The following is a 17,836-nucleotide window of genomic DNA, read 5'->3' as shown; positions in this document are numbered from 1 at the left end:
TAAAAGAAAAGCAAAGGTTTTATGTAGGGTTTTGACAATGCAAAGGGAGTATGATTATATGAGGATTGCGTGATAGAGACACAAGAACAGGAGGAAAAGCTACCACCAACACAGAAAAATCAGGATGCTTTTCAAAAACTCTAAGGAAAGTGCTATATGCATATTTCTTTAAAAATCTTACATCAGACAGATGAACTACTTGCAAATGTTTAGCTTCTCAAGTTACAGAATTTATTTTAGAAGTTATGAAATACTCAAAAATTTCAAGTGATAAAAAGTATTATTTCAGTTCTACTGTGCCTATCAAATTAGACATCTGTGGGGAAAAACTAATAAAATGACCAGTTCTATTGAAAGGCAAAAGCTTCATTCACTGGAAGCAGACTCTGAGAAGAATAAAATTCTTCCATACCTCCTACAATAATCACTGAGTAAATACAAATATATTTAAAAAACACACAAAGATATCTTTTAGACCACAGTCCAGTATTATGAAAGACATGATAAAAGGAATAATGAAGCCTGCAAATTGTAAACCAAGGAACACCTTACTGAGTGATGAAATGCATTACATTAGCTTAGCAACTCAGAGGTTAATTTTTTTCTATAGCCAGCACAGAATCCAAGAAAAGGTTGTGGTGATCACACACCTTCAAGAAACTGACAGTTCATCTGTTAAATTTATAATAAGATGCAATTAGTGAAACTGCCTGGAAGCTGGCTCTACCTTTTTTTTCCCCCTTAAATCCTCCTCTGTCAGTCAGCCACTTCAGAAATGCTGCATTCCTCCAGAAAAGTGAAAACCTAAGTAGAGTCTTAGGAGATTAAATCAGAGCTCACAGAAACAGTTCAGAGGAGCTGGATGCTGTGGGTACATCGCACTTATCCACCCGGTCTTCCTCCCCATCCTCACCCCATCGCCCCGTCATGCTTGGAGGAAGATGCCGTAACGTCAAACTTTGGGAGCATCAGCCTGTATATTCACTTCCCATGTAAATCTGGTCATCATTGCAGAGCAGAGACACAACATTGGTGAGGGAACAATCATGTTGGTTGTGTTTAGGAGAAAGAAAGGTTGTTATGATTTCAAAGAACAATGAAAAGTGAGGCTTGCAAGTGCTCCTGCCAGGTAACCCGGACCATCCCCCCTCCCAAAGCCCTCTGCTAATGAGGCCAGAAGAAAAGTACTCCCCACCACTCCTCCCATCTCCCAGGCAGAAGGTCTCTTGCCGGGCCCAAAGGCGTGGGAAGTATTTGTGGCCACCCCAACAGGAAAGATCATCCAAACCAGGAATTTTATTTTTTTTTTTTTCAATAAACTATGAGCTAGAATTTTCAAGTTTCAAAGGAAGAAGCAGCTGAGAGGAAGGGTGCAGAGGGAAAGGGCATGATTTGAAAGCTGCTGTGGGCTCATTTCTACCCCTACCTGCAATCCAGTATTATAATTCTATAAGAAAAGGCCACTCATCAAATCAAATAGGGTCTTACAAAATAACTTTGCATTTGGTCCGCATTCACATAATATACACGGTGCAATTCCAGCTGCATCAGAAAATGGAATAAACTTGCGGACTTTCATCCAGGATAATGGATTCAAAAGACAAACTACTCTCTAATCAAATGCAATCAATCCCTGAAGTGGTTAAAGAGTTCTCCCTAAAGACAAAGGCAAAAAGGAGCATAATACAATAAGCACCTTACAGAATAATAAACTCATTCATCATACTGAGTTGCCTACATGCGGTTAAAAAAAAAATTCTGCCTTTGCTCTCATCTACATGCAAGTGTATCAGATGGCGAACATTCCTGATACATCCACGTAAGTCAAACAAAATCTCATACTAATTTCACTTCCTTTGGGAGAAAAACAATCCTGACAGATCTAAATTTTTATTTGAAGATGACACAGAAGAATGTTCACAGTACACGGCAGCACTACATCAACCAGAAATGCTCCAGACATTTAGAAACACACCGGGTATATTCATCTGATAAAAGTGAATGCAAATAAGCTGGCGTAGAGCAGAACATTCATAGGCTGCAACACACCCATCCTGCTGCCTTCCCAGAGAGACTGCCAAATAAATCAAGCAGGGAGAGGTCACAAGATGACCTGAATGCGTAGGAGGAAAAAAAATGTATTGGCAGCTCATGCTGCTCGTAATATATGAGCAGTGCCCATATATACAGATGCCATTTCTTTTAGGGGATGCTTCAAGTACCACACTCCCCGTATCACAACAGCACACTAATGGGGAAAGGCCGATGTGACTCCTGAAAATACATTTTCCCAAGTCATCGTTTCATTAACATAACGTGAACGTGCGTGTCGGCTGGCTGGAGTACAGAGGGAGCAGAACTGGAGCAGCACACGGGGATTTGCCGGCTTGGCTCACAGCGTACACCCTGGTTGCATTGGTCCCGGCTTGCCAGATTTGCAAGAGGGAAAAGCAGAGACGAGAGCAAGCTCAGCTCCAAGGGGAAGAGAGCAGAGATCACAGCGGGCATTTGGCAGAGCCACTGGCACAGCCCCGAGGAGGGGGGCTCATACGCTGGCAGGAATCGGCCAGGACACTTCCTCTGATGAGACACCCACCAAAGGGGACGATGAGCCAGCCCTGTCACAAGCTTGTCTACCTGGGAAAAGACCAAAATAACAGCTATGAAATAGCTAATGAATATATTAGCCAATATATTTTGGAACTGTATTAAATTAAATCAGAAAAGGGCCCCTTATTCTGGGACAGGAGTGCCAGATTAGGAATTATTCTGGAACTTCCCCTTCAAATTCACATCATCTGTTACTCTGAAGTAACCTCACCTCCAGAAAAGCCCCAAGGCTCGAGGCTATAGGATCTACTCATTAAGAAGTCACTACATTAAAACATCCCCATTTCATTTTCACACCTCTGAATATGTGCTTTCCAGTTTGCAGCCCTCGTGAAATTTAATTTCCCCAACCCACCAGGCTGCTAATCTTCAATAAAGATGTATCCCAGTCTAAAAACAGAACTGAAGAGGGAAAGAAGCTGTTAATCCTCTGGCCACAGCTATCACAGGCTCAGCAGGTTCTTCCAGCTCATCAAGTCAACATGAATCAGAAGAGCTTGTAACACTGGATGTGAAGATGAGGAGACGGATGGATTTGCTGAGAAATTTTCCCTCTATCCCAAATGTTCAGCAACTCCCTTGTAGAATTAACCCATCTATGTTTCTGCACTATCCTGTGCTATCTACCATCCTTCCTACCTCTGCTGAGAGCTTCTAGACTTAGATGTAACATCTTTTCACTAGTAAGTCACTGGTGATAAACTGATCGTCTCATTTCTAGTCCTACAAAGCCAGCACACACACACACAGTTAATCAAGACAATGTTATTAAAGGGCAAAAAGAAAGTCCCCTTCTGAGGCCACCTAACAGAAGCAGCACAAAGACATGCTCACAGCAGCGTAAGAACTTGGGGATGAAAGAACGAACAGCCTTTGGCCAAAACAGTGAACCTGTAATGCAGGAGGATTAATTACAGTTGTTTTACAAATCAGGACCAGCAGATACGATCAAATCTTTCTCCCCACCCTTCCTGCTAAGTCTTTGTAGAAGGTCCTTTAAGAAAAAAAAAGCCTGGGAAAACTCAAAGTAGCAACAGCACTTGTTCTAGTTTTGCTTTATCTGCTGCACCTGACACACAGACAGTGCTCTGCCTGGGACAGGCTGAGGGTATGCATTAACTGGATCAGGAGAACTGTAAACATATGTTAAAAAGATCATTGGGTTTCTCCATTTAGCTGTTCCTCCTGTTTCGCTCCATCATTTGTGCATGACGGGGAGGCGGAGCACATAGGCAACAGTTGGCAGGACATCTACTACCAGACTCTTGCTCTGGTTACCCAACATTTTATCCCTACAGTGCTAGTAAGCCCGGCCAGCCACTGCTTTTCAAGAGCTTCTGTTCTACACAGTTAACCAGGACAGTAGCTATTTCACCCATCAATGGACTCCAAAAGCTTCCATAGCTACATCACGTATTTCTGCAGGAGGCAGGAGTGGAAGGGGAACCGCAGTGATTCATCCACACTGCAAAGAGGAAGACACCAGGACATCCTGCAAGCCACAGAAGACTTGCTGCAGTCCAAAGCATTTACTTCCCAACCTGAGCTCCCCCTGCAGAGGGTAGACTCACCTTCTATGGATAAAGTATCTCACATGCTGCTACTTGCTCTATGGGGAAAAAGGCCATTTCTATGATTGCACATAGATTTGTTTTTATCTTGCATCACCTTGCATCCCCAGGATAATTCAATGAATGATTAAGTTCATTTTTAACTTCAAAAGCCAACAAATCAAACAAAAACCATACAGTTCTTGTCCTTCATGAAAAGAGATGTAAAAATAGCTGCCCCTCTTCAGTAAAAAGACTAATAACTGTTTTTTCTCTGGTAAAATATTTCTGTTGTAAAGCCCTCACTAAGAACCTGTCTAAATGCAACGAAAGTGGGTTCATGATTATGTGAATTCTATTAAGTAAATCTCCTGCTACACCTACTTCATTGTGCTCTTTTTCTTCCCAAGGTAATTAACGTCTCTGCAGAGTTGGCTTCCCACCTCCTCCACCCAGTCTAAATTTCTAAAATCTCCTATTTTTGCTTTGACATCTGACTAGAATTTTTTTTCCTTTTAGGCACAGCACACACATCCACCCACCCACACAATTCAAAGCACCAGCAGCTGTTTCATGAAGAAAATCTACAGCAAGGATTTTCAAACCCTCTACACTGGAACAAATTGTTACCCAGGAATTTCATGCAACATTTTACAAAATATATAAACCAAGACACTTGTGTTATTTTCACATGATAAATAAGATTTCTAACTTATTGGAGACAAGGAGAAGAATACAGTGGAGATTATTTTTCCCTAGTGACTAAAATTGGGGTGAGGGAAAAGGTTGTGTTACCTACAATTAGATACAATTAAACAAAACCCCATAGTTATATCACATTCACGCTTTGGAGGATTTAGTAAAATCATACAGTCTTTGTGTAGAGTATAACCATATTGTTATGAGAATCATTTAAGCACTGATAATCTTCTGCATCCTTCAAGCTGTATGACAACAGCTTCATGTAAGCCTGAAGGTCCCTTTGCAAAGGTCAGAAATGGCACAGCCATGTGGCATCATTAAAGACTCCTCTACTCTTTAAAAACCTACACACCCCAGGGAGCAGTCAGCAATAGGATAGCTTAGCACTTTCTGTCCAAAATCTGGAAAAACTGTCCCTTGGCATGAGGAATAGCCAAGAAGGACAGGTACATCATTTTTAGGAGATGACAGGATCCACTTGGCATCTTCTAAAGCACCTCAAAGTGGTCACTGTTAGATGACAATCAAGAGCAACCAGGTCTAGTAACACTTAGGAACAATACACTAACATAACTGAAGATACAAGGTATCTATGAGATAATATAAAATAACAATCCTTCCATGTCTTCAGAAATGCCTCATCCCTTATTTTGCTGTTAGAAAATAAAGCTAGGTGGAGGTTAGCTGAGGCTCATGTAAACATTTTGTTCACTCCTCAGGGTGAATCAGCTTCGGACTTCAGCTAGTATTTAATGGTTGAGTCATTTATACTATTCCTCATTTTCCATCTAACAACCACTGTGTCATTGGATGCAACTTCATAATCCAGAATCAAGAAAGAAGTGATGTTCTAGGGTTTTTTCATAAAACTAGGAAAATATTGCCTTGAATTATGTTTCATGCTCAAATTTTAAGAATACACAATGCAGTGTAGTTTATTTATAAACTCCATCTGGCATGACTTGATTAGCATGTCTGATACATTAATTCTCTGAATAGGGATTTCCAACTATTAGATACCTCTGGAACTACAGCAGGGGGGAGAAGGGAACAAATAATTTATATAGCTGTTTCAGTGGACAAGCAATCCTTAAGAGTTTCATAAAGCACAGCTGATAGGAATTTTTCTTTATTACTTTCAGTAGCTGAATTTAAAAAACAAGGGAGTAAATATCCCAGATTAGGAAACTAACAGCTAACCAGTGCTGCGTTTATTGCAATTCTTGACAGAAGTCCCTAGTACCCTAGGAGGAGGCTGTGGAAAGCTCAAGGGGATGGAGCAGGTGCTCAGGCCACCTTTGGCCACAAGGTTCCTCAGGCCCCTTATATTTTCTTTTGGAAGAAAAAGGCAGCACAATGCAAAACCCACAAGCAAGGTGAGCACCACTGCACTCCCTGGAGTCTGGTGAACAGATATGAACGTTTTTACCATCTATAGTTTATTTCAGTCTCATCCCACAGGTTTTACTTTGATCAGATAATGAAACCAAAAAGATGAGGGAAAGCATCTGTAAACTCTACCATGTTGTGCCTGTGTTGATGATGTTACTAAAAACTTTCAATTTTTTCTCAATTTTCACTTAATTACAGGCATGGATTATTTTCACCAAAAATTCATTCAAGATTCTTCAAAAGCTTCACCAAGTTCAAGGACCATGACCTAAACCAGGCATTCTTTGCTTGATACCAGGTTTCTTTACAATAAAATCACATGGTTTAATTAACCTCTCTGGCATGTTCAGATGCCACATTCATACTCAAGTCTGGTGATCAGAAACAACTCTGTGTGAGGCAGTTATGTGGTGAAACACTTCCTCTTCTGAGAAATTTATGGAGAGGTTTTAAAAGGAAAAAAATCTACCCAGACCAAAGTTTCCCTACTTGCTGGTGAGTGGTGCAGCAAGAAACCCTCTAGCATGGATTTTTATCTTTTTTTTTTTTTTTTTTCTCTTTTTAAAGAGTAACAAATTGTGTTTCTGAAAAGGCTTCTGCAATCTCCTGGGTTCAGTTGTGTGTGGCCTTTCCAGAGTCAGTGACACACATACACACTACATACAAGCAGAAAAATGAGCCAGATAGGATCAAACAGTGGCAGATGTGCTTCTGTTCTTCTGTCAAGGATACAGCTGTTGCCAGCACTTCGTTATCTTTTCTCCTAAGCTTACTAACTGGCTTCTGAAGGACTTACTTCCAGGAATAATCCAGACAATGAACAGAGGATTTTTCACATTTCAAAGTTAATAACACGGAAAGAGATTAATATAGAAACATGTGAGTTCTACAGCTCTAGACTTTTAATTTTTTTTAAATCAAAACACATCCTCAGCAGATGATCATGATCTCTGGTTGATGCAGTCTCAAGGGACCCACCAAATTTCCTAGCATTTACTCTGCTCCATTTCTCAGCTTTTGACAAGCTCTCTTTCACCTGAAGCCCCAGGTCTTGTTTGTGCAAACATTTAAAATTTTTCCTTCCACTCCCAGCTCATCTCCACCAGTATTAGCAATTCTGAAATTACCACTGCAGTTAAGCCCTAACAGTATTTTTTTTTTTTCATCCTCTGAACACTCAAGGACCTGTTCACACAAGTGCACCTAATGTTACTAGCTTTACCTATCTAAACCAGTCTTGGCAACTGTTGAAAATTCTCCTGCAGACAAAACTCCAGGCAATGTACTATCCTCCCAATTATTAAATCCTGCACCTTTGCTCAGCCTGAATTTCTGAATACTTGATATCACCTTAGGCAAATAAAGGATGATGCAAGTGGGTAGTCTCATCCTTGGCTGACAGCTCTGCTTCTCCTTCATGCTGTATTTCTTCATCACCAAATTCCAAAGAAAATGTTCTCAAGTTATTTTAACCTCTAGAGAGAAACAAAATCTCAAGTAACTTTAGTCAAGCCAAGTATACCACAGACATAAACAACACAAATATTTTAAGATCATCAGGGAACCGTTATTTTCCTTAATTTCATTCACTCTTATTTCAAAGATGTCTTTGAGAAGAATGTGAAGTCTTGGTCTATGTAGCAGAAGGATCCAGCGCACGCCTCACTGTGCTCACCCCACATAGATACTGATCCCCTTTTTAAAACATGCATTTCATTTTCTACTTGCATCTGTCCTGCTTCAACTTCCATTAACCCCAACATTCACATTTCTCTTTGATACTCCACAGGCTGAATGATTTACGTCTCCACAGACCCCTCTGGAGTGTAACACCTTGGGCACACCCTGCTCCTTCGAGGTGCCCGACCCGCCACCCTGTGCAGACACCCTCCTGCCGCTACACCCGCGTCCCGGCTGTAGAGCTGCTGCTGACCTGGCGCCTGCACCTCAGCCTTCACCGGAGCAGCAACCTCTGCCTAGGAGGCACCAGCACCACCCACTGATGGCAAGCTTTCCTTAAATTGAGTTCCCTCTGTATCATTTAAAGTGATGCTAAAAAATCTGGAAGTTGTATCACCACAACACTAACATCTTTAAACGAAATCAGAAAATAGCTATTAAAAATATTAATTATTTACTGCAAGTTGTTTCACTGTCTGAGAGACTGGTTCCAGCTTAGGTTAGGCTGGTGCGCTATGGCTCAGGGCAGGACAGATGTTCTCCTGCTCATAATCTGCTCATCATACAAAATGAAGGAGAACTTCTCCAAGAAAGGAGCAGCTGCCTCTCAGAGAGCAGCCTGATCCAGCTTTATTATTTACAGCAACAACAAGCCCAAAAGGGACTGCAAAAAGCAGCTAGAGACTCTTCAGGCATTTTTTACAAAGTACTTTGTTTAGCACATTGGTGCTAGAACATGTCTCCCGCAGACAAGCATCGTTCTCCAGCACAGGCTGGGAAATCTGAACCAGGAAAAGTCCACACTGCAGTCGCCTTACGAAGAAAACTCATCTGATGAGAGTGATTAAATGGCATCAAATTATTTTAAAGGCTCTAGTATGGATTCACAGTTTATAGACACCGATATTATTATGTTGCTCTGTCTCAACAGTAAAGTACTTATCTATTATATGATGTAAATATAAAGAGCATAAACCCACAACTAATATTACTTAATAGTCATCTCGCTAGCATAAAAGCAATGAGATGTTTATTATAACATACACACAAACTATGCACACTGGAAGACAGGAGTATGCATTAAAATTATATTTTATATCATGTTTTTGTATTTCAAAAGATGTTCTTCCTTTTATGTGGGGGGTTAATTAGTTCCATTTGTTGGAATTACTCTTTTATGGCTCCAGTATCATCTCTAGTGCTAATAATCATGTTGAAATTAGCTCCAATAGTTCATGAAATACTTAACACTATGATAAAGAGAAGATGAAGACCATCAAATATGCTCAAATTTCTCTCATTACAGTAATCACCCAGACCAGTACTGGAAATCTTTTCTTATAGCATACAAAGGGGTTTTTTTTGGGGACAGGTATGGACAAGAATGCAGGAATACTGGATCAGTCAACTCAGACCTCCAGAGGTCAAAACCTGGTCACCTTTCCACCAGCTTACACTAATGCGGTGTCACCCTTAAGCTGGGATCTGTCTTTTGGGCTCTTCAAACAGTAACAAGTGTCACACACTGCCTTTTTGATGAAAGGTCCTTTTTATGTTGGTTCTCAGTGTCAGAAGTATAAGTAATATTGAGCTCATGCTCCCACCACACCCCTGCTTTATGGTTGGCACTCTTTCTGGGACAACCAGAAAATAAGAGTTTTCCCACCCAGCCTGGAAGAAATGGCACGAAGGGCAAAAAAGAGCATGGCAGAAAAAGTTTAAAAAAAAAAAAAAAAAGAGAAATACCCATCTCGATTATCCAGCGGTGAAAAAAGCTTTTAGAAGCTGGAATAAAAAATATTTTCTGCTAATTTAATCAGATTTTACTGTCAGCAGATTTTGCAGTCAGCAAAATAATCTTCAGGGCAAGGAGCGGGGCCTCTCGGCATTTCAGCAGGCACAGGGCAGTCGGCTCGGACGCCCCAGCAGCACCGCGCTCCTCCAGCATGAACACAGCACACAGCACTCCTGACAAGCGATGGCCATAAATAAAAACTAGGGCAGGCAAAACTGGAAATAAAAGAATCTCCATCCCTTTGACAAAACACACATATATGCTCACCCACACCTTTCAAAATCACAGCATTTAATTCAGGATTTCTCCATACACCACTTCATAAAGTCACTTTTACATCCCTTTATCTTTGGCTACCCAAGGCTATAAAACATCCTCTGATCATTTCACTACAAAATTATTAAACCTGAAAATGTAGGTCACTAAAAACGTAGGTATTTTTAAAAATTTAGGTATTTAAAAATATATGAAACACAGTACATCACTCCACCTAATTCATCGAGCAGGGGGTCAGGTGAACACACACTGATACTCTGAATGCCAAGAGGGAAGGTGATGTTGTGATCACTTCTGCTACACATGTTTTCACAAATCAGATCCATGAGTTCTTAGAGGCACAGTTAAATGCTGCCACACCAACGCAGGCCCCTGGCAAGGTACGCGCTGCCAGAAGCCTTTTTTATTTCAGTGCCAAAAATTTTGTAATATCTAAATTACTTGCTAAGTTTTTCCTGAGAAAGAGTTGCTATTGGTTTAATGGCTGAATTTACGTCAATGAAAGCAAAAAAAAAAAAAAAACAAAGAACTAGCCAGATGAAAGAATTTCATCCATGCTACCATACCCTGCAATTTTTTTCCTGTGAAAGGAAAGCTTCTTAAATCTAAGAGTCACCTTTTGGCAAAATACTCTAGGATATTTTTAACAACTATGTCTTAAAATAATTCCATTTCCATGGGCAAAGAAAATGATTTGTTTTGAGTCTCTGAACACAGCGCTGGAAGAACTCTGAATTTCCTCTCTGTGTGCTGAGGATGCCTGTCTCCAGTCATGAGAACAAAAAAAGCGTGGTCATAAAGAGGTGGGCAGCTATTAAATTAGGTAGCAATTAGGACTGGCACAGGAACTGAGAAAGCCAGAAATACATCAGATATTAGCAGATTTACATATCACCCCTTCTTACCTCCCTAAATATCTGCTACCACACGCTGCTGCGGCTCTGCCCCTGTCAGCTTCATTCTGCTCTGGAAATCATACTGTCCATTCTTGCTGGGACACTCACTGATAGATCCCATTATAAGGGCATATGTGCCACTTAAACAGCTTCATCATACTATATAATGGACTGTATTCACTTTGGGAAACACTCTGTGAATACTGACTGGCAAAATTTGGCCCATATTCTTTTCCTATTAATTGCAATATACTTCAGAAATAGACTCACTGATTTTGCTTTCCCAGCACAGCAGTTTTTCAGGCTCTCTCCAATATTTTCACACACTTATGCCCAACTTAGCTGCTGATCTTCAATATTCAAGGTAATTGTTAGGTAATAAACTCTTCTAAATGATCTAGCAACAGGGAATGATTGTCAGCCAACAATTTTTTTTTTCCTCTGAAATATAAAGTGTTTATTTCTGTATCATGTATTTACCAAAATTACTCTCGCAATCTATTAATCTTTTTAACCCTGATTTTAATTTTTTTCTAGTCATCTCTTTAAGCATCTCACAGAGACAACTTGGGATTGGCATCTGAGATGACTCTTGCTGTGTCACTTTGCTGATGCCATCTCACAATGCCTCACTATATACTTTACTGCTGGCTATTAATTTTTAAGATAGTTTTATGTTCTTATTAACAACTTATTTCTCAAAAGATAAAAGTTATGCTGTTGCAATCACAGGTTCTGTAGAAATAAGACATCTGAACATTTGAAAATGAGGACAGAAGCTTGTTCCTGAGGGATTATATTTCCTTCTCAAATTCTACACAGAAACAAGTTTCTCATCCTTTCCTCCTTGTCTATATTGTTCAGATAACACATATTTCCAATTCATAAAATATGAACAAACCCACCAACCAGGGCACTACCATGCATTATTCCACAGGATGACAAAGGATATTAGGCTGAGTAATTTTCATGCTTTCAAACTTTCTTTTTGCCTCTAAAAGGCAGAATAATGTAGGTCACTTTTAATGAGGAGGCCTGTGTGTGGCTTTCCCCACACACCACACAGCAACTGGGCACTTATGAGTTCACGTTCTCCCTGCATCATCACTGTATTTTGTCATTTTTCAACAGGACTGACTTTTGCCTACAACACTGGGCACTTTCATATGGTGAAGTCTCTTGGCTGCCTCATTAACTCTGAATCAGTGTGTGCCCTTGCATTTTACTGTATCATTTCCTCCAGCATTCATTATGCTGCAGTTTAAACAGCCTCTGGCTAGAAACTTCTTAAAACATCATGATGAAATTACTTTCTCAACAACATACAAGTCAATTATAATGTAATTAAAAGATATACTACTCTATTCCCTTGTTTGGTAATGGTATCTTTGTTAAGATCATCCAGTGCCTACTTGTATGGTATCTGTGAAATCATTTGCTATAAATTGTAAGCTACTGCCCACAGCACCTGTTTTTCTGTGAAAGACACAGGAATTATAATACCTTTTCTCTTCTAGCTTTGCAAACACAAGGAATTAAAGTGATACAAGCAGTTTTGAATGTAGGGTCTCTACTTTTCAGTGCTTGACTCCTCACGCATTTCAATGGGGTTTTCTGTCACTGGGCTGGGAAGATGTGGAAGAAATCTGGCACCTGGAAGGTGTATGCTCTCACCTGGCTGCCCTCCATCACATTGGACTCCTAGTTTTCAGCATGAGCCTCTTGCATATCCCTCTGCAAGGGAAGAGCTAAGTTCCTTTGACTTCATCCTGCTCCCTTTCTGTCCCATTTTCCTCTTTGCTGCAACGTCCGTCTTCACCACCTTCACCTGTACCAGCTGGGCCCTTCTGTCCTCCTCCACCACTTAGCAAATGGGTAAGGACCTGAAGGCATCGTCCTACTGTGACAGGCAGCAGAGCCAAGCAACCCCCCTGCCCCTCTGCCAGCTGTGCTCACAAAATGAGTTCCCAGTATTTATGCCCTTAAACACACAGGTCCAGCAGTTCCCTTAATCCCTCCCATCAGCTCACTCCTGAATCCTCCTGCTCCCCTCTGCCCTGCCACACCCCTCCTCACCCTCCTGCACCCCAGGGGTTTGAGGATGAGGGACAGGGACCTGCCAGGAAGGAGAAGGGGACAGCCTATGCCTGCTGGGAGAAGAGAGGATGGGGCTGAAGGACAGGGGACTGCAGAGAGTCCAGACTTTTGGGGACAGCACCAGCAGCCTGAGGAAGCCACTCCTGCAAGAATTACAGCCCATCAGGTTAGTGGTGCATCGGGAGGAAACTAAATACTCATCAGGTTGGCATTACGCAGCCTGCCCCACATCCTGCACAAAGCAGCGCTAATGGCTTTCAGCAGCCTTATGCTACTCTGCGTACTTGCAATTCAACATGCTGCCCAGAGCAATACGTTGAATGCTAAAAGTAAAATAAAGCTTATGCAACGGGGTAACAAACAATGTTTAAGTGAAGTGCCCTGTATCCTTGATCACTTTAAAGTATTTTTATTGTTACTATGTAATGTAAATAGGGTAAAAAAAACCCCAAATTAATCTAACAGCTGCATATAAGTTGTATTTAAGTGAGATTTCTCTGCAAGCCAATGTGCATCATACACGTTTGTCTAAAATAAACTGTTAGAGCAGCCCGTTTACAGTTCAGACAAGGACAGAGAGTTGTAAGAGATACATGTCAGAGATACATTTCCTTCATCACCACCTTCCTTCTAGGGTCAAGTCCCTGAATGTACGTGAGCTTCAGCTTTTGTCTTTAAAACAGAGATAACTACTGCCTGCAGTGATGCCATGATGCTAATTCATCGGTATTTGCCAACACACAGCAGAGTTTATTCTAATGAGTGAGATGGACAGAAAGCAGGACAACACCAACTGATGCTGTCTATATTCTTCCTCACAGTCCTACCCAGTTTCATTTTTGGCTAGAAAAGTAGGTCAAAACACTAAACAATCGTTTGAGGGAGAAAAGCAACTTTTAACTTATTTGGGTATAAACACCCTTCTTTTTCCAAATCACACTCTTAAATCAGTCAGGGTAACTGGGGACTCTCCAGAGGCGAGCGTGAAGGCAGCATCTCTTCTCAACCTGTTCCTTAATCAGCAAAGGTTCAACACAAGAGGAATAATTCATGTGGCCAGCAACTGATTCTTGCTTGGGCAGCCCCAGGGGAGAATTTTAATCATGGAAAGCTCACCTTCTTCTGGGGCATGCTAAAATGGGGGGTGGCTCCTTCTGAATGTCTGTGGGCAGACTACAAAGCAAAGCTTGGATGCCCATCTTGTTCTCAGCACACACTTTGCAATTCTGGGCAGGACCTCTGGCTGTGAGCATACGCTGCCCCTGCAGCCTCCCCCTGCCACATACAATAATTACTTTCTTTTCATTAATTGGTCTTAATGCATGCATGCACATCCACAAATCAAGCAACCCACTGCTGTGAGTACAGCAGTTTTGGCTTGGAAGTCACACTCGCCTGGGTTTGTAAAGCCAACAGCCCACTACCACCAGCACCAGCTTCACCTGAGCAGGAGCAGGAGTATCTGTGGGGTATAAGCAAATCGGGGAGGGGCTCAGCTTTACCCAGCAAGTTGCAGGGGTTGTGTGTGTCAACTGCAAATTGAGGCAGCCAGGGCAGTTAGCTGGCATTTCTGGAAATGAACACACCAGCACAAACAGTGTAACGATGGTGATATATTAATGCTGTACCGATGTCAATGAAACATTACCATCAATTTAAGCAGGCAGTATGGCTGATTTATAAGCCAATATATAACCAAATATAACACAGGAGATGTTTGGAAAAACAAGTATGTGAAATAGGCATGACAAATAGAAAAGCTTTATTAAGGGATGATTTCTGCAATGTCTCTCTCCCAGGACAGTGATATTTTAACATCCTCATCTAAACAGGAACACAGATAAACAGGCTGTAAACTTGTCTCGTTACCCTGTGGTTTGTGCTTTGGCAGAAGTGACTGATGATTTTTGTACATGAGTGAAATGTTTTAACTTATACCTCTGACTGGCATCTGCTAGGGGAAAGCAGTCACCTTACAAGTTACTTTGGAGGGATTAATCAGAGGGATAAATCTAGTATGTAATAAAAATGGTTGTCTGAGCAACCCATTCAATCCAACTGATCAGGATTCTTACAGGAAACACTTCAGCACACTATCTGGTAATGCAAAACAAAGTAAGAAAAAAAAGAGGAAGAGGGGGAAAGTCTTCACGCCTAATTTGTCACCTAAGGCTGATGAACTCCAGTGCAAAAGCTGAAGTGCTAACCTGTAAACAGTTCAACTGGGCAAAAGTGAAGATGCAGTTGGCATTTACATTAAAAGCTCTAGCCTGCACATATCTGTCTCCTCATTCCCTTTAAAAAGAACATTTTTTCACCAAACTCAGCCTTATCTACCTAACATGGGTGGTGGTTTTAGATACTGTGCTACAGACTCAATTTGGACACTTAAAGCTCTTGGCTCATTAAGATTGGGAAGTCAAACTAGTCAGAGAGAAAATCAGTTAAGTTCGGCAAAATCACTTTTAAGGTGTTCTATGTTTTTCCAATTATCGCTACAAGTGCCCATAATGGATTATATTAAAAAAAGTGATTATTTATGAATTTAAGTGCTTAATGTAGCCCATCTATGTCTATCTTCAGCCAGGGCTGGCAGTCACGATCCTCTCCACACAGTAAACACGCCGAGGTACCATCAGCCTCCTACCTTGGCTCCATCCACACTGATAATCCGATAGCTGTTTCTCGTGCTGTCATAGAAGTAGGAAACAGTTACAGCCTGCTTGCTTGCGGGAACCCAGTTCTTCTTCGTGCTGGGGTCAATTTGGAAGACATGGGCTCTGGTGGTGAAGATGGGCTGTTCTCTGGAATAGGGAGGGACAGGAGAAATGGATGCATGAGTCTGCGGAAGATGAAATGTCCCAGAAGCCCAGCCTTGACCAGGCATGTTGAAAGCACAAGACAGAGAGTGCCTGGCAATCCCCCAAGTGAAAAGGCAGAGCAGAGACACTGCTGAGCCATGATCCAGCCTTGGATACCTCTCCTTGATATCACTAAGTGTCATTCAGTGCCTTAAAGTTACTGCCATAGCCCAGGAAGGAATCAGCTTTTTTCTCCCCATGTTATACTAACTTGGTACCCACCTTTTCCTCAAAATATTTATTTCCAGGAAAGAACACTCACATACATTCTTTCCTTCCCCATCCACATATTTTTCCAAAAGCAACAAGCAGCCCCCCACAGCTGGATTTCCTCCTGCCACGCATTCCTGTGAGCCACTACCTACAGCCAGCGTTCCTCTGTGGATGCACCAAGGACTCCAGTGACCTTTGGCACAGTATAATTATTGAAATATTAATCTCTATCCTTAGAATCCCACTGTTCTGTGGATGTGCATGAAAATTTCATCAGATGCAAAACCAGCCAATCATCCTGGGGAGCAAGGGAAAAAAAAAAACACAACCAAAACCCTGTGTTGATACATATTGCCTTTCAGTTCAACTCTTAGTGGACGACATACTGCCCCTGACACCCCGTTCCTAAACACCAGCCCTCCTCAGATGCTTCTTCTCATCAAGAAAATTGTGCATACAGTGGAGGGGTTTTGTTTTACCTTCAACACATGACAATGCAAATCACACATAAAGAGAAGATGCAGGACCAAAAGAATAAATCATGATACACACACAGTCATTCAGGTTGAAAACCAGAATTAAGACTTAAGTCTAAAACTAAAATTCACTCCCAACTATACCCTTAAACCAAGTTTAGAAGTAGAAGTGAACAGCAAATCAAGTTCTATGGTGCTTTTATATACATTTTTATGCTTTTAGTTCTTAAAAGCTACTGCATATAATGGTCTATATTAAGTGTACTGCTCTATATTCTCATCACATAAAAATATTGTATCATGAATAGTTACACTTGACAGAATTATGACAGGATTCAAAAACAATTGCACTGAAATAAGAGTTACCGCCCAAAAATATTTACCACACAGAAACTGAAAAGGCTGCCAGGCTGAATTTTGCACAAAACAAATGAAAAGAGGTAGGTGAAAGGCCAGAGAGATCTCTCGCTTTCATATGCTATTCTTTCCTATTCATATAAATAATTATTTTCTATTATTCTCATTCCCATAGTTTTGGAACTATGTTTCTATTAAGACTTCTATGATCTTCAGCTCCTTGTATATCCACCTCTGCATTTTTAGAACAGAACAACTTCAGGTACTGTATCAAACATCACACATGATCTTGACCACTGCAGTTAAATTAAAATCAAGGGGAGTAAATTTACAAGAATCAAACAGATGAAGCAATTTAAGTGTAGAATTAGCTCAGGAAAGATGGAGTGAGCTTGCAAAGCCCGGCAAGGCCTCAGGAGGGAGAAACTGAAACAATGGTTTTCTCCTTGCAAGACATATGCAGTTTTACATTTTTCCAGGGGCTGCCATGATTTCTGGATGGACAGCTGTGCTGAACCCTCTAAAATACTTACATGAAATAAATCGAAATGACAATGAGACTGTCATGTTACAGCTGTGAAAGAGTAGCATTTTTTTCACTTCTTATCAGTAAGTCACTGAACCTGACTCTTATTTCACATGCTAAAATTGACGCCATCCTGGGAGGGAAAAAGGAGCAGGTCTCTAACATTTTAAAAATATTTCCATCATCCATTACACAGGATTAGCAGCGTAATGCCCACAAAAGTCATGGAGTTAGTTTGCAATAAGAAATGCAGGGAAGGGAAGTTCCCCCCAAGCTGCTTAGTCTTACTCTAAAAATGTGTACTTTCTCTGAGTGAAGAATAATTTTGAATTTATTTTGCCTTTTACTTAGCTCTGTATTTTTAGTGGATTCTACTAAGATTTGCTTTTGCTAATGGTAACATGA

At 41.0% G+C, this 17,836-nt stretch overlaps 1 protein-coding gene across 1 annotated transcript in view; it reads right to left on the bottom strand.

The window, feature by feature from the left end:
- Positions 1 to 17,836, bottom strand: part of HOMER2 (homer scaffold protein 2) — a 57,426-nt gene that overhangs the window by 18,924 nt on the left and 20,666 nt on the right. Inside the window, exon 2 of the mRNA XM_074837646.1 lies at positions 15,646 to 15,802. Within this exon, the coding sequence (XP_074693747.1) occupies positions 15,646 to 15,802 (157 nt within the window). The remainder of the gene's footprint in view (positions 1 to 15,645; positions 15,803 to 17,836) is intronic.

This window comes from Strix aluco, chromosome 12 (genome assembly GCF_031877795.1).
Source record: "Strix aluco isolate bStrAlu1 chromosome 12, bStrAlu1.hap1, whole genome shotgun sequence".
Lineage (NCBI taxonomy): Eukaryota > Metazoa > Chordata > Aves > Strigiformes > Strigidae > Strix > Strix aluco.
This window is presented reverse-complemented; position numbering and strand designations above follow the sequence as displayed.